The 20,870-nt window shown below is 37.3% G+C and overlaps 1 protein-coding gene across 2 annotated transcripts in view; it reads left to right on the top strand.

Annotated features, from left to right (window-relative positions):
• Window positions 1-20,870, top strand: part of TAF4B (TATA-box binding protein associated factor 4b) — a 125,296-nt gene that overhangs the window by 8,869 nt on the left and 95,557 nt on the right. Inside the window, exons 2-8 of one of the 2 annotated variants that reach the window (XM_086682656.1) lie at window positions 4,061-4,195; window positions 5,438-5,583; window positions 7,699-7,806; window positions 11,641-11,805; window positions 11,908-12,030; window positions 15,459-15,548; window positions 19,314-19,928. In XM_086682656.1, the coding sequence (XP_086538782.1) occupies window positions 5,473-5,583; window positions 7,699-7,806; window positions 11,641-11,805; window positions 11,908-12,030; window positions 15,459-15,548; window positions 19,314-19,928 (1,212 nt within the window). In that variant the 5' untranslated portion in view covers window positions 4,061-4,195; window positions 5,438-5,472. The remainder of the gene's footprint in view (window positions 1-4,060; window positions 4,196-5,437; window positions 5,584-7,698; window positions 7,807-11,640; window positions 11,806-11,907; window positions 12,031-15,458; window positions 15,549-19,313; window positions 19,929-20,870) is intronic. The other variant, XM_086682655.1, reaches the window with a different exon arrangement.

Here is a 20,870-nt window from a genome sequence, read left to right on the forward strand (position 1 = left end):
CATGGTAATACTGACCTTGCAGAATGAGTTGAGACGTGCTTTGTTCTTTTCTACTTTTTTTTTTTTTTTAATTTTTTTTTTCAACATTTATTTATTTTTGGGACAGAGAGAGACAGAGCATGAACGGGGGAGGGGCAGAGAGAGAGAGGGAGACACAGAATCGGAAACAGGCTCCAGGCTCTGAGCCATCAGCCCAGAGCCCGACGCGGGGCTCGAACTCACGGACCGCGAGATCGTGACCTGGCTGAAGTCGGACGCATAACCGACTGCGCCACCCAGGCGCCCCCGTTCTTTTCTACTTTTTTGGAAGTTTGTGAATGATTTGTATCAAGTTTTCCTTGGATTTTTGATAGACTTCACCAGTGAAGCCATCTGGACCTGGGCGTATCTTGTGGACACTTTTTGATTAATAATTAAATTCATTTGTTGGACCTATTCAGGTTGCCTATTTTCTTAAGTCAGTTATAGTAGTTTTTGTTTTTAGGAATTTGCCTATTTCATGTATGTCATCTAATTTATGGATTTACAGTTGCTTACAGTATTCCTTTATCCATCTTTCTATAAGACTAATAGTAATATCCTCTTTTTTTTTTTTTTTTTTTTTCCATTCTTGGTTTTAGTAGTTTGAGCAGTCTGGTAAAGGTTTTTCAGTTTTGTTGGTCTTTTCCCAGAACTAACTTTTGCTTTTCTTTTTCTCCTTTGTTTTTATACTCTATTTAATTCTGCTTTAATCTTCATTGTTTTCTTTTCATCTGCTTGCTTTAGTTTTTATTTTGCTGGCCCCCCAACCCTGTATCTTAAGATGGAAGTTTAAGTTATTGATTTGAATCTTTTTTCTTTTTAAATACCATCATTTATAACTATAAATGTCCCACTAAACCCTGCTTTAGCTGCATTCTATAAATTTTGGTATATTATGTCTTCATTTTTACTCCTTTCAAAGTATTTTCCAATTTCCCTTGTGATTTCTTCATTGACCAACTGATTACTTAGAAGTAATTAATTTCTAAATATTTGTGAATTCCCTCAATTTCTTTTTGTTACTGATTTCAAATTTCATTCCATTGTAGTTGGAGACTATACATTGTATGATTTTAGTCTTTTTAAATTTATTGGAGCTTATTTTATGTCCTAACATTGAGAATGTTCCATGTGCACTTATGGAGAATGCTGTTGTTGGGTGGAGTATTCTATGGATGTGTTTGGTTGGTTGGTTTGTAGTATTGACCAAGTGTTTGATTTCCTTGTTGATTTCTATATAGTTGTCTATCTGATGTGGAAAGTGGGGTATTGAAATCTCTCAACTATTATCATTGAATTTCTGTTTTTCACTTCACTTACGTCAGCTTTTGCTTTGTATATTTTGGGCTTTGTTTTTGGGTACATATTAATATTCCTGACCCATTGGGTGTTACATCAGTTATAAAATGCCCCTCTTTATCTCTAGTAACATACTTAGTCTATTTTGTCTAATATTGGTCTGACCACTCTAGTTTTCTTATGGTTGCTGTTGTATATCTTTTTTTTTTCTTAAGTTTATTTATTTTGAGAAAGAGAGTATGAGCAGGGGAGGAGCAGAGAGAGAGAGAGAGAGAGAGAGAGAGATTGAGAGAATTCCAAGAATTCCACTATCCGTGCAGAGCCTGATATGGGACTCGAACTCACGAACCATGAGGTCATGACTTGAGCCGAAATCATGACAATATAAATGTATGTTAATTCTGCTTTCTTCTCTTAATTTAAAAAATTGTTTAAAAACCAGTTGTATAGAACAGTATGTATATATTGTTGGGCCTATACCATTAAAATAATATATTTGTGAATAACAACAGAAAGTGAGTAGGAGTAAAGTTGTATTGCACTAAGGAAATTACCTTAGATGAAATCTCAAATCCATAGGAACAAATGAAGAAAACCAGAAATGGAGAATGCAAAAGTAATGAAACAAATGCTACAAATACATCCTTTGCTCCTTTCTTCTGTCAGTTTCTTTAAAAACCATACAGTTACATTATGTGATAATAACAAGGTATTGTTGGGTTTCTAATATATCTAGATACAATATATAGAACAATAATAGCACAAAAATAAAAGTGAGAGGAAAATGAGCTAAATAGGAGAAATGTTTCTATATCTCACCCAAATAAGTTAATACAGACATGAAATAAATTCTAATACGATATATATTGCAAACTCTATTGTAGCCTATAGAACCTCTAAATATATGTATTGAAAAATTATAAAGAAATTTAAGTGTTACACTAGAAAATATTCACTTAATGCAGATGAAATCAGGGGAAAAAAAGAGAGAAACAAAAAGGAGAGGAAATATACAGAAACAAAAATAAATGGCACACCTAAACCCAACTATATATCATGCAATGTGAATGGTCTAAATAATTCAATCAAAAGGCAAAAATGTCTGGGCTCCTGGGTGGCTCACTCAGCCACTATTTCTTTGAATGTTTTTCTGTTTCTTTACCTCTCTCTCTTTATGTTTCTCTTGTTCTTCCTCTCTGGTACTCATATTATGCCCATGTTGTGGTGCCTATCAGTGTTCCACATTTCTCTGAGGCTCTGTTCATTTTTCTTTATTCTTTTTTCCTCTTCTTTCTTTGGATTTAATAATCTGTTGATCTATCTTCAAGTTCACTGATCTTTCTTCTACTTACTCAGTTTCACTGTCAAACCCCTCTAGTGAATTTTTTGTTATTGTGTTTTTTAACTACAGAAGTTATTTTTTATGGTACCTATCTCTCTAAGGATAGTCTCTATTTGGTGATCTCATCATACCTTCCTTTGCTTCTTTTTTTTTTTCCAACTTTTTTTATTTTTTATTTTTTTTAATTTTTGGGACAGAGAGAGACAGAGCATGAACGGGGGAGGGGCAGAGAGAGAGGGAGACACAGAATCGGAAACAGGCTCCAGGCTCCGAGCCATCAGCCCAGAGCCTGACGCGGGGCTCGAACTCACGGACCGCGAGATTGTGACCTGGCTGAAGTCGGACGCCCAACCGACTGCGCCACCCAGGCGCCCCCTTCCTTTGCTTTTTTAAGATGGTTTCCTTTTGTCTTTTGAACAAATATATAATGTTTACTTTGAAGTTTCTGTTGTTAGATCTAACATCTAGTCTCTCTCGTGGGTGGTTTCTGTTGCTTTGCCTTTTTTTCCTGTGTGTCACACTTTTCTTTTTCTTTGCATGTACTGTAATTTGCTATTCAAAAGTAATATATTGTAGCAACTCTGGGTACTGTCCCCTATTCCCTTGAGTGTATTATTGTTTGGCTAGATTATTTTAGTGAAATCTATTTTCCCTACAATGGGAAGCCTCTGATGTTGCACCTCAGAGGGCACAGCCTTGGTTGTAGCAGGGCTCTCTCTGACTTTCTCTGAATCCTGTTAAGCTGTGCCTCTCTGTTGATAACCATACCTAGCTATTAAGGTCTATTGGTTGCCAACCAATTGCCCTATTTTTTTCAACAATGCCCCAGAGCCTAGCTTGCTCCACAGTCTGATCCAATTAAATTTAGGCTCCTTTACTGGTTAATTTTTTTAGGTTTATTGTTACACGTTTGTTCTGACATCAGGAAGACCCTTCTTAGTTATCTCTTTATCTGGTTCTCTCTGGTAAACTAGAGCTAGGCCTGTTGCCTATCTTGTATGGGTCATGAAGCTACCATCCTTCTTTTAATTGTTTATTGTATTTGAGAGTGCTCTTACCGTTGAGTTTGCCCATGCTGTGTTGAAATAAAGTCAGCTTCTCTGGGGAGATATTTGGAGTGGGGACCAGGACTGTGGCATACTTCTCTCTGGGCAATATCCCTGCTTTAGGAGTGGGGTACTAGGCATGGGTGGTAGCCTTTGATCTTACCTGCTTACCTCTCCCAGCATGGAATAACTCCTACAAAATAACTAGGGTGAAGGACACTGGGGTCCAGATATTTTTAGTGTTCCATCCCTGAGGTGTAGAGCCTTCCTTTTATGAGTAGAGATGAGTAAAAGAAGAAGCCTGGAAACTTTTGGATACACTTATCTCAAATTTGTCCTCTGTTGTATGCAGCTCATTGTGGGGGAGATCAGAAATGCTGGTGGCCTGCTCCTTCCAGGAAGATACCATAGCCTCAACTGGGAGCTTGGGAGAGGAAGAGGCCCTGTGTTGACCACACTGCCTGATGTGAGAAGGAAAAGGGAGCAGGTCATGGTTCAGATGCCACAGATTCTTGCTGTTCTTACTGAGTTTTAGTAAATCCTCTTTAATAATGGTGTAGTCATTTTCTGTATGCCTTCAGGCAATTTCCAAAGACTCTAAATGATGTTTTTAAAAATAATTTTCACCAGTTATGCTTGCTTTGCTAGGGGGCAGGTTTGTTGAGCTCTTGATGCTCCCATTCCAGAAATGGAACATCAGCTGTGAATATTCTCGTTTATGCCTCCTACTGACATGGACAAGAATTTCTTTAGATTAGAAATACTACTGGGTTAGAGAGTACAAATGGGAATCAGTTTGGCACAATCATGTAAAGTTGAACAAAGCAATTCTACCATGTTACATTACCATCATCAGGATGTTAGAGTTCTTGTTGCTGCACATCTAACACTTAATGTTGTCTTTGGACTTCTTAATTTTTGCCCATCTAGGTAGATATAAAGTGATCTCTCACTGTGGTCTTAATTTACCTTTCCCTGTCATTGGCATCTGTGTTTTGTTCATTTTTGATATTCATTCTTCAAACATAAGTGAACTAAAATTTTTTTTTTCCATTTGGTAGTTTGTTTTTTTGCTTGGTAGTGTCTTTTGGTAAACAAAAGTTTTTTTTGGTATAGTAGAATGTGTCAAATTTATTTAAGAAAGTCTTCCTATCCCAAGTTCAGAAAGATAATTTTGTATATTATCTAAGAGTTTCAAAGGTTTTACTTTTTGCCTTTGTATTCTTAATGCCCTAGGGGTTTTGTGTGTGGTATGACACTTTTAATCTTTTCCATGTAAATAACTAATTGACCCAACCTTGCTTATTGAGTGGTCTGCTCTTTTCCTCACTAATCTGCGGTGCCTCTTAGGAAAATTTGATATGACATATCTGCCTGAGCCTATTTTGGAATTCTCTAATTTATTCCATTGGTCACTTTGTGTAGTCTGGTGCCATTACCATATCATCTTACTTACTGTAGTTTTACAGTTTGAAGTCATGAAGAAAAAGTGTTTTGGCTTCTTCAAGAGTATGGGCCATAGGCTTGGACTTGTAATATTTTAAGTAGCTTTGAGTGAAAACATTTTTCCATATTATTTATGGTAATTAGTGTACATAGAATTTAGTGTGTACTAATCATTTGTTCAGACATTTTACAATATCGAAAGAAATGGTCAGAACACAAAATATATGATGCTTATGTTTTATTTATTAGCTTAGAGGTCATGGTTTTTTTCTTTTAATTCTAGGAACAGTTTTAATCAAAAGTAACAGTGGCCAGTTGATGTTGGTATCTCCTCAGCAAGCTGTGACAAGAGCAGAGACCACTACTAACATAACTTCAAGGCCAGCTATACCAACGAATACTCATACGGTCAAAATCTGTACAGTGCCGGTAATATACCTTAGGGTTTTTTTTTGTTTTTTTTTTATTCTTGGTTTTCTAGCTGGTATCTTCATGTAAATATATGTGTATTTGTGAATAAAAATAATAGATGATTCTGCTCAACTTTTTGAATTGAGCCACTTTCTTTGTGTTAATCAAAATGTTTGGTTTTGTCACTTGGTAATTGCTAAAATAATAAAGATTCAGTCTTCATACTCAAAGATTTTTATTTCTCAGGGGAATGTTAAAAGGGCTTTTTGCATGTCTAAATGGAAAGAAAATATGCTTCAATTTTAATTTGTGGTAAGACATTAACAGTACAGTTTTATACTATTCATTTGTATCTGTATCTTATAGGAATGACTTTTTAAGAAGTCCGAAATAGTTCATTAATTTAGCGTTGTTAGAAAATGGTTTATTTTACATACATGGTAATCTTTTTAGGTAACTAACTGAAGCTTATCTTGTGTGGCAGAGGTAAAAAAAAAAAAAATATATATATATATATATGTATCATAGCATCTTTCTCTGGTAAAATAAAAAATGCTGAATGTAGTATAGCATTTTCTTGATGAGTCAGGTTCATCCTAATGAAAGATCGCATAGTGTTCTGTGGTAATATCCTCTGGCAGTCTGTCTGCCACCCTCACCCCCCATTTTGTGCTCTCCTCTAATATTTGATTCTAGGTTCTCATTTTCTATGTTACTGTATCTTTCAATGATAGCTGCTCCTTCCCTGTTTTCTTTTCTTTTCTTTTCTTTTCTTTTCTTGTCTTGTCTTGTCTTGTCTTGTCTTGTCTTGTCTTGTCTTGTCTTTTTCCTTTCCTTTCCTTTCCTTTCCTTTCCTTTCCTTTCCTTTCCTTTCCTTTTTGTTCTTTTTTTTTTTTGAGAAAGAGACAGAGCACAAGTGGGGAAAGGGCAGAGAGAGGGAGAAACAGAATCTGAATCAGGCTCCAGGCTCCAATCTGTCAGCACAGAGCCCAACGTGGGCCTTGAATTCACAAACTGTGAGATCATAACCTGAGCAGAAGTCAGATGCTTAACCTACTGAGCCACCTAGGTGCCCCTGCTCCTTTCTTTTCTAGTTTGCTTTATCTAACTGCTGTGAGTTGAGAAGATAGATTAGCAGACTATTTTAATAATGTTAAATAAGAATCCATGTGTTTTTGGGGTGCCTGAGTGGCTCTGCTCTGTTGGTTAAGCATCCAACTCTCAGTTCCGGCGCAGGTCAGGAAATTGATCTCAGGGTCATGAAATTGAGCCCAGAGCCCAGTGCTAGGCTCCCCACTGGGCGTGGAGGCTGCTTAAGATTCTTTCTTTTGGGGCACCTGGGTGGCTAAGTCCGTTAAGTGTCCGACTTCGGCTCAGGTCATGATGTCATGGTTTGTGAGTTTGAGTCCCGCATCAGGCTCTGTGCTGACAGTTCAGAGCCTGGAGCCTGCTTTAGGTTCTGTTTCTCTCTCTTTGCCCCTCCCTTGCTCTCTGTCTGTCTCTCTCAAAAATAAATAAACATTAAAAATTAAAAAAAAAAAAAAAAAAAAGATTCTTTCTTTCTGCCCCTTCCCAACTTGTGTTCTCTCTTAAAAAAAAAAACAAAAAAAGCAACTATATGTTTTCTGTATGAGCCAAAGAGTAAAGTTTAAGATTTTAATGCTAAAAAACTGATATTGCTAAATCAGTTGCCTCCTTAAGGAGTATGAAGTAGTGTCAGTTGGCCAGTTGACCAGTTAGGTTCGCAGTGGAGAATATGCTTAAAACCTATAAGGCTATATAAAGCCAGTTATAACAACGGAGTTTGCTGTGGTGAAGTGTTTTAATTTTTTTTTAATATTTATTTATTTGAGAGAGAGAGAGCATGTGTGCGCACAAGTGGGGGAGAGCCAGAGACACAGGGCAGAAGATCCAAAGCAGGTTCTGAGCTGTCAGCACAGAGCCCGACGTGGGGCTGAAACTCCTGAACCGTGAGATCACGACCTGAGCCAAAGTTGGACATTTAACTGACTGAGCCATCCAGGCACTCTGAAGTGGTTTAATGTTTAATGTTCACCATAGTACTGATTGATTTAAAATTACTAATGCTGATGATTCTGTTATCTCTCTCCCCTCCCCCTCTCACCCCCTTAGAATTCTGGTTCACAGTTAGTTAAGAAAGTGGCAGTGGCACCTGTTAAAAAGTTGGCACAAATAGGAACTACTGTGGTAACCACGATTCCAAAGCCTTCCTCAGTACAGGTAAGTTGTGACTGACTTGTGACCATGTGTGCACTGCTTATTCTCTCATCTTTATTTAGTTGTTTCCTGCTAGATATGTAGGTTGTCACAACAACCGTGTAACCTTGAGCAATTCAGTGATATTTGGTGATGCCAAAGTGGGTGGGAACGGTTGGAAGTGTAGAAACACAGGATAAACATGGTGTGTGCTCTTGGAATATTAATTTTACTTGAATGTATTAAATTAATACAAATGCACCCAATAGCCATGTGTGATAGTGTTTAGAAGCAGGAGCTAGGACATCCCCTTTGGTGTAGGGGATACTTATTAGTTATTGATACTTGTGGAAGGGAAGGAGAATAAGACTTTGAACTAGATGTAGGCCCAGTAAAGACTCCACCAATCAGGTGGGGAACATTGGAGCAAATGTGGCTTGTCAGAGTTGTCCTACTATCTGCCAGCTTTGGTCAGCTGGGCCTTAATTCCCACTCTGTGATCAGTCATTGGATGTCAGTTCCACAGGGAGAGTTGTGCTATTGGGCAAGATAATTCTCTGTAGTTGAGGCAAACCCTGAAAGAACTGACAGCTGTAGCCTATGTAATAGCATTCCCAACAGCTGGGACAACACAGATGTCATTGTGATGGTATTGCAAAGTTTACTCCTTGTATCACTGGTATCTACTTCCTTATACATTGTTAGAGACCAGATCTTTTGGAATTCCATTGGGTTTCTTCCTTGGGGAAACAAAGAAGAGGAGGTTATAGGATGAACTACAGTCCTCACTGCTGTGGCTGATACTCATCATCTCCCTCCTTTACTATCCTATCCATTCTAGATTCCCTTCATTCTCAACTAATAACTCTACTGGTCTTGGTAACTTAACTGGTAGTGGGACCAGATTTTCATCCCTGAGGGATCTGAGGTCTTAATCACTATGCTGTTTTGAGGCAAGAGTTGCTGTACTTGTCCATTTATCATTACAATTGGGCAAGGAAATACCAACAGGCACTTAAGTAGATCCCTTGGATTCACCACACATACTCCTCTCAGTCTGCATTGTAAGATAGCAACCCTACCTATTCCAGATGTCAGGTCACTTACCTTGTCATGATAAGCTCTTTACTGATGTTCCCTGGACGTAAGGAACCTGAGGTGCCCAGGAGGCAGGCATGGTGTCTAGTTTATGGGAACTCTTGTTGTGTCCTCTGGTGAAAGTGTGCCCCCTGTGGGCAAAAATGGGAAGCACATGGTCCCCCAGCATGTCTTTGGGAGTCATAAGTGGTTCCATTCATCCCTTTACTCCTTGATTCCTTGATTTTCATGTGTTTGTCCTATTGGAGACATAGTACCATAAAGGATTTCTTGATACAGTTAGTACACTTAGTCTTGGGGGATGGAATTCGATCATCATTGAGTATTGCTTCTGAGTTTGCACTTCACCTGTGCCTTCTGCAGGCTGTTCTAATACTTTACTAGGATGCCAGCTTTTAGGTCATGCCCCCCCCCCCCCCCCAGACAATCATAATCAGTGCCAGTGCAGTCTTGCAAAGCATGGAAATACCATGGGCTGGTCTAGAATATCGAAGTTATGATTGAGTTTGATATGGTCCATCCATTACTGCAGTGGGATTGTGTAGATAGAGTAAGACTGGGATTGTGTACCTCTCTATGCCTTTTAAGAGTTAGAATTGGCATGGAAGGTGCAGATATCTGGTAAGGTACAGCTAGTAACTATATTAGAAAGAATTATGAAAGACAGATTTTGTACTAGAGACCATTAAACATTGACAAGGAAAGTGGAAATGCCATAAATCCTTCATCTGTTCACAAAAAATAGTATGCTTTTTCTGAGCTCACATTTCATTGAGCCTTATTTTGCTTCATGAGGGAGAGGAACCCTGAGGTTCCCCAATGAACACTTCCCATTGGTCCTGGAAAGTAATCATAATTACCAGCTAAAGTTTTAGATTATATGTTCTTAAATCAAGTAGTATAAGGAATTAAGGGCAGAGTATAAATCTAGACTCAACTGAATATAGAGTCAGCTGAAGGAAGAGTATTTCATTATTGTATATTGACCTGGAAAAGTTTTTAGACAGTCTCCAAAAAGATTCAGAGAAACTGCACGGTAGTTGTCCTTGAAGAGCAAGACTAAGGCTAGGAATAGGAGGGGGATTCATTTTTATTGTTGCCTTTGAGATCTGCTTATATTTAATAAAATTTTACTAACGTAGCTGCAATTTTTTCCTCCAAATTTTTATTTAAATTCTAGTTAGTTAACACACAGTGTAATATCTGTTTTAGTAGAATTTAGTGATTCATCACTTACATATAACACCCAGTGCTCAATACAACAAGTGCCCTCCTTAATACCCATTACCCATTTAGCTCATCCCCCCACCCACCTCCCCTCCAACAACTCTCGGTTTGTTCTCTACCACTGAGTCTCTTGTGGTTTGCTTCCCTCTCTCTTTTTTTTTCCCTTCCCATAAGCTCACCTATTTTGTTTCTTAAATCCACATATGAGTGAAATCTAGTGGTATCTGTCTTTCTCTGACTGACTTATTTCACTTAGCATCCATCCTCTCTAGCTGCATTCACATCATTGAGAATGGCAGGATTTCATTCTTCCAGCCTCTATGTTCTTAAGCATTATTCTTTATTGCTTTGGATGGGGCAATTTGAAATTTTAACCCTTGAGAATTACAATATCAGTAAGAATAATAAACACTTTATCTGTCTAATTTTCAGCAAATGAGATTTTATCTGCACTCTTTTTACAAAGGGGTATATAAAAGTTGAAGATTTAGCTGCAATTTTTAATTTAACTTTTTTTAACATTTCATCATTCTAGTCTTCATCATTAATCGGGGTTTTTAATTTCTTTCCCATTTTTTTACCCTTGTCTTTTCTAATATATGCTTGTCTAATATATGCTCCAGTCTTTCTAAAGTGGGAAATTTTGGTGTACATTTTAATTCACTTATTGGGACTGTTACCAAAGGAATTTTCTTGAAGGAGATTGCAACCTGAACTTTTTGTGTTGTATGCCTTAGTATACAAGTATTTCAACTAAAGTGATGGTGCATTGTTCAGTTTTCTGCATGAATTATAAATACTCTTGTCTTCTGATCCCCCTAAACTTGACTCCTGTTCTGTTACTTTCAGTGTTTGTTTTAAAATAAGATTGTTGCTTTATCTCAATATAGTTGTCTAAGTTTTTAACTGCCTGACTTGTGATTTCTTGTATTAAACTTTTTATCCTGCAGGTGGCGCTAGAATCACACCTCATTTCAATAGAGGGTAGAATAACCAAAATTCTTTTCACTGTGAAAGTAAGATATCACAGTTTGTAATATTTATTATGTTTAATAGTCTAATAAAAGTAGCTTATCTGAATACAAGATAATCAATAGATCTCTCTATACTTAAGCAGAAAATAATAGAATAGGAAATCCTATATTTTCATATAAAGACTATTTCAAATTCTTTTTAGAGAAGTATTAATAATGTTTTTTGAGGACCATATGCTTGGTACTATTTTTCACAAACAACCCTAGGAGAGTAGGTAGGTGTCTATTTTTTTATAGACAGGAGTCAAGGGATTACTTGCTTGAGGACAACACTCAGTAGATGTCAATGAAAAGTAGGTAGGTAGATGAGAATGAAACCCAGATCTGTTAAAGTCCAGAGCTCTTACAGCAGTGTGCCATTGCCTTACACTAGTAGAACATAACATGAAAGCAAAGATGTCAAGATCCATTTGTAGTCTCATAAGTGTGAAATGAGGCACCAGCTGTGATATATATATTATAGTAAATGTATCTAAGTATACACTACTCTTAATTTCAGTCTGTGGCTGTGCCAACAGCCAGTGTTGTCACAGTTACTCCTGGAAAGCCCTTGAATTCTGTAACTACCCTGAAGCCTTCAAATTTGGGAGCATCACCTGCCCTCTCAAATGATCCCAGTCTCAAAGCAGAGAACTCAGCAGCTGCTCAGGCAAATCTTTCTCCGGTAAGCTCTCACTTCCACCTTATGTGAGTACAGCTCTTTACAGATTTTCTTGAATTCTGTTTTTAGCTAACATTTGTGTTTTATGTATATTTCTTTACTTAGGCGATGCTAGAAAATGTGAAGAAGTGTAAGAACTTCCTTGCCATGTTAATAAAACTAGCGTGTAGTGGATCACAGTCCCCAGAAATGGGGCAGAATGTGAAGAAACTGGTGGAACAACTTTTGGTAAGTTAGTATGAAAACGTGAAAATTCTGTGAGAATTCTTAGAACATGTTTTAAATGGGATGTATCTTTAAGTGAGGTTTATGTTAGATGGATTTTTTTGACAAGCTATGGTTTGTTTTTTGTTTTTTTGTTTTTTTTTTTTAAGTTTATTTTGGGAGAAAGAAAGCACGCAGGGGTTAGGGACAGAGAGGGAGAGAATCTCAAGCAGACCACAGAGCTCAAGGTGGGACTCGAACCCATGAACTGTGAGATCATGACCTGAGCCAAAGTCAAGAGCCAGATGTTTAATGAACTGAACCCGCCAGGTGCTTCTGCTTTTGCTTTTTAAGAGCTTTATAATGATAATAAATCTAGGACAAGTAAATCTATTGTATATTATTTTCTGTATGCCTTAACCTAAAAAAAGACCTTGGAGAGAAGGTTGACGATTTAGCCAAGTAAAAAATTGTTACTAGAATTGCAAATGTCAGAAAGCCAGTCTGTAAGTTCAAACAACAAACTTTGTAACCCATGGAAGTAAGTTAATCTTCTTAAGTCTGCCTTTCCTTCTCTTAAAATGAGAAGAGTAGGGGCGCCTGGGTGGCGCAGTCGGTTAAGCGTCCGACTTCAGCCAGGTCACGATCTCGCGGTCCGTGAGTTCGAGCCCCGCGTCGGGCTCTGGGCTGATGGCTCGGAGCCTGGAGCCTGTTTCCGATTCTGTGTCTCCCTCTGTCTCTGCTCCTCCCCCGTTCATGCTCTGTCTCTGTCTGTCCCATAAATAAATAAAAACGTTGAAAAAAAAAATGAGAAGAGTAATAAATGTGATGGCCTTTAGGGCGCCTGGGTGGCTCAGTCAGTTGGGTGTCCAACTCTTGATTTCAGTTCAGGTCATGATCTCACAGTTCGTGAGATCGAGCTCTACGTTGGGCTCTGTGCTAACAGTGGGGAGCCTGCTTGGGATTCTTTGTCTCCTCTCTCTCTCTTGCCCCTCCCCAACTTGTGTGCACTCTCTGTCTCTCTCTCTCAAAATAAATAAGTAAACATTTAAACAAAATGTGATGATGTTTGACTTACAAGTTCCAAGATGCTGTATTTTTTAGCTGTCAAATTATATGTCATTCATTTTTATATCTTTCAGATAAAATGCTTACATACATTAAAGCAGATGAAAGTGGAAATGAGCAAATATTACACATTATATGCTTAAGAAATATGCTGATGATATAACAGACAAATACAATTTTGAATTTTTTGAACTACTAAAATCTACAGGTTTCTCTGACCATACAATGAGAATTTTGTGTATTTTTTGTATAAAAATGGTCACTTTTTCCTAGCAGAAGATGTTTATGTTTCAAATATTACAGGAAAACAAGTATATTTTATAAATATTAGAATACCTCCTTTACTACTCTTTTTTATGCTACCTATAATTTGTTAGAAATAGAGCACATTTGAAACGGTTAGTTTTCTGCTTGGGAAAACTATTTTAGATACTTAAAATTGTAAGTCCTACAAACAAATTTTTAACTTAACTTTCAAGCATTTTTAAAAATTAAAATTAACTTAAATTTTTAATTTTTGATTTAAATGTAGTTGACATATTATTTTCAAGTATGCAGCATAGTGAGTTGACAATTACATACATTACAGAATGTTTACCACAGTAAGTGTGGTTACCATCTGTCACCAGAAAGTTATTGCAGTATTATTCGTTATATTTCCTGTGCTGTACTTTCCATCCCTCTGACTTGCTTATTTTATAAATGGAAGTTTGCCCTTCCTAAGTCCCTTCAGCTATTTTGCCTATTTTCTCCTCCCCAGTTTCTTCTCTGTATTTGAGTTTGTTTCTCTTTGTATTATTTTTTAGATTTCACATATAAGTGAAATCTTACAGTATTTGTCTTTCTCCTGTCTGACTTACTTCAGTTAGCATAATACCCTCTAGGTCCATCCATGTTGTGAATGGCAAGATCTCATTCTGTTTTATGGCTGAGTAATATTCCATTGTATGTATATACCGCATCTTTTTTATCCAATCATCTGTCTAATGATGGACATTTAGGTTGCTTTTATATCTTGGATATTGTAAACAGTGCTGCAGTAAACACAGTGGTGCATATATTTTTCAGAGTAGTGTTTTTGTTTTCTTTGGGTAAATACCCAGAAGTGGATCATGTGTTATTTTAATTTTTAAATTTTTGAGAAATCTTCATACTGTTTTCCATAACAACTGTACCAATTTACATTCCTTCCAATAGTGCATAAGGGTTTCCTTTTCTCCACATCCTTGCCAACACTTATTACTTCTTGTTTTTTTGATATTAGCCATTTTGATTGGTGTGAGGTAATATCTCATTGTGTTTTTGATTTGCATTTCCTTGATGATTAGTGATATTGACCATCTATTCATATGTCTGTTTGCCATCCTAAGTCTTCTTTGGAAAAATGTCTATTTAGGTCCTCTTGTCTATTTTTAATCAGATGATTTTTTTTTTTTTTTTTTTTTGGTATTAAGTTGTATGAATTCTTTATATATTTTGGATATTAACCCCTTATCAGGTATGTCATTTGCACATTATCTTCTCCCTATTCAGGAAGTTGCCTTTTTGTTTTGTTAATGGTTTCCTTTGCTCTGCAAAAGCTTTTTAGTTTGACATAGTCTCAGTAGTTTATTTGTGCTTTTATTTCCTTTGCCTGAGAAGACATATACAGAAAAATATTGCTAAGGCTGATGTCCAAGAGTTTACTGCCTGTGTTTTCTTCTGGAGTTTTATGGTTCTAGGTCTCACATTTAGGTCTTTAATCCATTTTGAATTTATTTTTGTATATGGTTTAACAAAATGGTCCAGTTTCATTCTTTTGTATGTAGCTGTCCAGTTTTCCCAACACTATTGAGGAGACTGTCTTTTCCCCATTGTATATTTTCACCTCATTGTCATAGATTAATTGACCATATACACATAGGTTTATTTCTTGGCTGTCTACTCTATTCCATTGATCTGTACGTCTGTTTTTGTGTCAATACCATACTGTTTGGATTACTATAGTTTTGTAGGATAGTTTGAAATTTGGGATTGTGATAACCTCCAGCTTTTTTCTTTCTTAAAATTGGCTGTTCAGGGTCTTTTGTGGTTCCACACAGATTTTAGGATTATTTGTTCTAGTTCTATGAAAAATGCTGTTGGTATTTTGATAGGAATTGTATTCAATCTTTAGATTGCTTTGGGTAGTATAAACATGTTAACAATATTAATTTTTCCAATCCCATGAGCATGGTATATGTTTCCATTTTTTTGTGTCCTCTTCAATTTCTTTCATTAACATCTTCTAGTTTTCAGAATACAGGTAGGTCTTTTACCTCCTTACATCAATCATGAATTACATACCTTTTCTCTTTTAAAATATTTGTAAACATAAAAGTATTCTTCTTTCTTCTGTTCCTCAGGATGCAAAAATTGAAGCAGAAGAATTTACTAGACAACTGTATGTTGAACTCAAGTCTTCACCTCAGCCTCACCTAGTTCCTTTTCTTAAGGTAAAGTTGTCTGTTACTTTGAAGAAATTATTTGGATTAGATTATTTAAAATAATTTTTAAAAAATAATTGAAAACCTGAATATTTCAATATGAGAGCAGTTTAATGTGAAAATACTAACAATGTAGGAGAGGGCTCTCAACTGTTGTCATCTGTTAACATTCATAGTCCATATTCTTTGGATTGGAACACTTTGAGAAAACAGAAGTAACACCTCATTCATGAACAAAACTTAATGATTATATTGTTAAAGCTTATATCCTCAAATATCTTGACTTTTCCATTAAAATAGGGCCTTCTCCTTTGTCCTAATAACTCATATTGTCTTAGAAATAAAAAAAATCTCATCGTGACAAATTTAGTGGGAGAGCTGTAATTTTTAAAAAACTGTTACTAGGCATACTCCTTTTGACGATTTGTTGAATTAAATAGAATTTTGATGTAGAACAGTAACTTTGATAACAAGAGACTATAAAAATTATTTTTTTTGGATATTCAGAAGCTGAAGAGGAATCGAATTGAAATTTATACAGTTATTAAAGACCTGGGATTATAGTGAACCACAGAGTCATCCCATAAATTTTGAAATAATGGAAGACAATTTGACTTAATTGTGTAGGGAGATGAAAGAGGTGCCACAGTGGAAGACTCCTTTTGGTTGCCTCATACAAGAAGAGTTGGAAGGAAAATGGGGCACCTCTTCATAAGGATATTAAAATAGTGGAAACTGTCACTAGAAGGGTGAGCACATTGATTAGGAGGATGCCAATCATGTGATATGAATTGTGGCTATAGCAACAGAATGTTTTAGCTAAAGGAGACTTGGTCTGGGGAAAGGCAAGTTGCAGGTTCAGCAAAATACCTAATAATATCAAATAACTACTGCCCTGCTTTTTGGATGACCTTCTTGATTGAGAAGTTAGAGGCAGTTCTTCCTTGGGTTCCTTTCAATGCCTAAAGTTCTGTGAGCTATAGGTGTCTATATGACACTGACAACTCTTGAATTTATCTGTATTTCATACTCCCTGGAGACACCATGGGGGAGAAGGAAGATAATCAGTAGGCTTCTATTATGTATCCTATGCTTTGCTAGATACTTTTTATTTTTATTTCTTATTTTATTTTTATTTTTTGATTTTTAATATTTATTTTGAGACAGAGACAGAGCATGAACAGGGGAGGGTCAGAGAGAGAGGGAGACACAGAATCCGAAGCAGCCTCCAGGCTCTGAGCTGTCAGCACAGAGCCCGACGTGGGGCTCAAACTCACGGACCGTGAGATCATGACCTGAGCCGAAGTCAGACGCTTAACCGACTGAGCCACCCAGGCGCCCATGCTAGATGCTTTTTAAATTTGCATTGTTTGCGCTTAATTTTCACATCAGTCTTTTGAGAATACTAGGTGCTAGATTTTATAGTAGTTTTCATTTTGGAGATGAAAAAAACTTTAAATTGACTAATTTTTTTATCAAGCTCACAAGTCCAGAATTTATTCTACCTGACTATTTGTTTGATTATACTAACATTAAGTTGCCAAATGTTACACTAGGAAGTATTTGTGCTTTGTATGTATTTTTTTTAAGTTTATTTATTTATTAAAAAAAATTTTTTTTTAACACTTATTTTTTATTTTTGATTCAGAGAGAGACAGAGGACAAACGGGGGAGGGTCAGAGAGAGAGGGAGACACAGAATCTGAAACAGGCTCCAGGCTCTGAGCTGTCACCACACAGCCCGAGGGGGGGCTCGAACTCACGGACCGCGAGATCATGACCTGAGCGGAAGTTGGACGCCCAACTGACTGAGCCACCCAGGCGCCCCAAGTTTATTTATTTTTGAGAGAGAGAGAGTGTGAGCATGTGCATGTGTGTGCATGAGCAGAGGGAAGGGCAGAGAGAGAGAGGGAGACAGAGAACCACAAGAAGGCTCCATGCTGTCAGCACAGAGCCCAGCATGGGACTCAATCTCACAAATGGTGAGATTGGGACCTGAGCTGAAATCAAGGGCCAGAAGCTTAACCAACTGAATCACCCAGGCATCCCTTTATGTGTTTTTTAAGGATCTATTAAGCTTTGTGATTTTTTTTTTTTTTTTTGGTGAGAATTTTTTTCTTATTTTTGAAAGCTTTTGGACATTGAATGTGGCATAGAGATGCCACATTTAAACTTAACTCTGGCCAGCTGATCAAGAGATAATTTAGACATATATTTTTTATTATCTCTTTGAGTCTCATTAATTAATTTATTTATTAAAAATTTTTTTTAATGTTTATTCAGTTTTCAGAGACCGAGCATGAGTGGGGGAGGGGCAGAGAGAGGGAGACAGAATCTGAAGCAGGCTCCAGGCTCTGAGCTGTCAGCACAGAGCCCGACGCTGGGCTCCAAGTCACGGAACTGTGAGGTTGTGACCTGAGCTGAAGTTGGACGCTCAACTGATTGGGCCACCCAGGTGCCCCTGAGTCTCATTATTTTAACATTTTTTTTCAACTGTGTTTTTCTCAGGATCCCCTCATGTTAGAATTCTAGCTTAAATTTAATCAGATCACTTCATCTGTTCATGTGTTTCCAAAGCAGCTTGCTTTTAAAGTTTGGAAAAAGATTATGAGAGATTGTTTCTTACTTTCTTTTGTTACCATTTATATACATATTTGAAAACCTTCAGAGAGCTTTTCAATCCTTTTTAATAAAAAAAAAAAGTAAAGGAAGTAACTATAAGAAAAGGAAGAACAATGGTTCTCATTTGCTTCTTAAAGGCAGTCTGACTGAATTTAAATGTCAAAACAAGGAAACCTTCCAAACAGCCCTTGAATTCACCAAAAGATAACCTACTATCTTGCCTCCTTTTCCATTTTTTTTTTTCTTTCTTAAAAACAAAATCCCCAGGGACAAAAAGAATGTTCTACTTTTTAGTTTGAACACCCTTTACTCTTTTAGAAGGGTGTAAGGGACACCAATGTAAAATCCTGTCAAAATATTCTAGCTTGGGGAACCTAAGGGGCTCAGTCAGTTAAGTGTCCCACTTTTGATTTTGGCTCAGATCATGAGATTGAGCCCTGAGTTGGGCTCCATGCTGAGTGTGGAGCCTGCTTAAGATTGTCTCTCTCCCCCACATCCCCCCAAAAGACTCTCTCCCTCCCTTTCCCTCTGCTTCCCCCCCCCCCCCCCCCCCCGCATGCATGCACTCGCATTCTATCTCAAATAAATAACACAAATGAATAAACAGACAAATAGTTAAATAAATAAATGAAAATATTCTAGCTCAATTAAAGAAATTGACCTTGTTTGTATTAGTTTTATTTTTGTTTTTTCTTGTATTACTTTTATTTTGATTTAAGACTGTCTATCCAAAGCTTGAAAGTTGTTTACCAAAACCTTTTTTTTTGATAGATTCTATTGTTATAAAACAAACTTATAGATACTAAGATTATTAGTGATCTATTATGGGGTATAGGTAAATATAAACAAGTATACACAGTGTTTTTATTTTACTAAATTGATATTGAGGTATACAAAATAAGTTTAATATTGGGAGATAATTTCCTGTTGAAAAATAAAGCACTTTGGGGCTTTAAATTGACTGTATCCTGGATTTTGACAGGATATGAATATGAAGTGATACCAGATTTCCTCAACTGAAACACCTGATATACTTTTGATTTGTTTTATGTTGTAAAGCTATGAAAAATACAAAGCTATGAAGTACTAAATCCTTTAGTTTTACTAGCAGTTGATTTATTTAATCAGGTTCTTTTTTCTCCCCTGTTTCTAGAAAAGTGTGATTGCCTTACGACAACTCATGCCCAACTCCCAGAGCTTTATTCAGCAGTGTGTTCAGCAGACCTGTAGTGAGGTTGTCATTGCTACCTGTACCACAACAGCAGCCACTTCTCCCGTGGTGACAACAACAGTTTGCTCCATCCAGCCTGAAAAACCCATCATTGTTTCTGGAACAACAACAGCCAGCACCGTGTCAGTGCCAGCTCTGAATCCACTTGCTGGCCCAGGGGGAGCAAAACCAGGAGTTGTGACACTTCATTCTCTGGGTCCACCTGCTGCACCAGGAGGAACAGCAGCTGGAACGGTTTTGCTTCAGACTCCAAAACCACTGGTGACATCTATACAGAACACAGTCACAGCAGTCTCCCTCCCACCTGAGAAGCCAGCTGTCTCTGGGGCAGCAGTCACGCTGGCTCTCCCTGCGGTGACTTTCGGAGAACCTTCGGCAGCAGCTGTCTGTCTTCCGTCTGTGAAACCTGTCATGACCTCTGCTGGGACCACATCTGACAAGCCTGTCATTGCTCCAGTCCAGATAAAACTTGCACCACCAGGCCCCGTCCTTTCTCAGCCGGCTGGTATTCCACAGGCAGTTAAAGTCAAACAACTAGTGAGTAAAGTTCATTTTTTCCTCAGTTTCTTCTTTTGAAAATTTCAAACATTCAGAAAACTGGCAAGGCTAGTAAAACAAGCCCCTGAGTATCCTTGACTGGCCTCACACTTATTACTGTATGTGGAAAGTTAGTATTGGTACAGTTATTTTCCTAGTTGTGCCAACAGTGTCCTTTACAGCTACTTTTTTTCTGATAGAGAACTGCCTGTTACATTCACCTGTCTTTTCTCTTTAGGCTCCTTTAATCCAGAACAGCTCCCCAGCCTTTCATGGTTGCTCATTATCTTGTAATAGTTTAAGTGCCCAGGCTAGTTGTTTTGCAGAATGTCCTTTGTTATGTCTAATTGTTTCCTCAAGTTAAGATTCAGACTAAATCTTTTTGACAAGGTTATTACAGAGGTAATGTTATGGTAACAGTTCTCAAGAAAAATATGCTAAGAGGGGAGGGAAACGGTGAGGGGAATAGATGAGTATGAAGCTGTGTTTTTTCCTAAACTTGGTAGGTTAGGAGGTTCTTGGATGAAAGAAACCTTAGCTATTTATCAATTAGTGTTGTTAACACTTAGAAATAAAACTGTCAGTTATTTTACCAGTTTATTTGGGAATAGCAGAGTATTAGATTCAGGACAAGCAAGCTGTGGCAAAATCACAGGCACATCTAGAGAACAGAAGAGAATGGCCTTGTATAGAGGAAAGGAGGAAGTTGGAAAAGGCTGTTATAATCAAAAGTCCTTTGGAGTAAACACAGTTCGATGTGTAGTAGCTTCTCCTTGGCTGAGTTGTGACAGTCTCTCTCATCGGGTGGGCTGTTGCTGGGCAAGATGAAAATCTTTCTTCCTCCTGCAGTCGTAGTAAAGGATAGGTTTCTTCCTGTTCAGAATGCAAGGTACCTCTCTTTGTGTTGGGGTCTGCAGCTGATGACTAGTTGTAGGGTGTGAG

Source organism: Puma concolor, chromosome D3, assembly GCF_028749965.1.
Source record: "Puma concolor isolate L17-30 chromosome D3, mPumCon1.1.hap2, whole genome shotgun sequence".
In the NCBI taxonomy this organism is placed as follows: domain Eukaryota; kingdom Metazoa; phylum Chordata; class Mammalia; order Carnivora; family Felidae; genus Puma; species Puma concolor.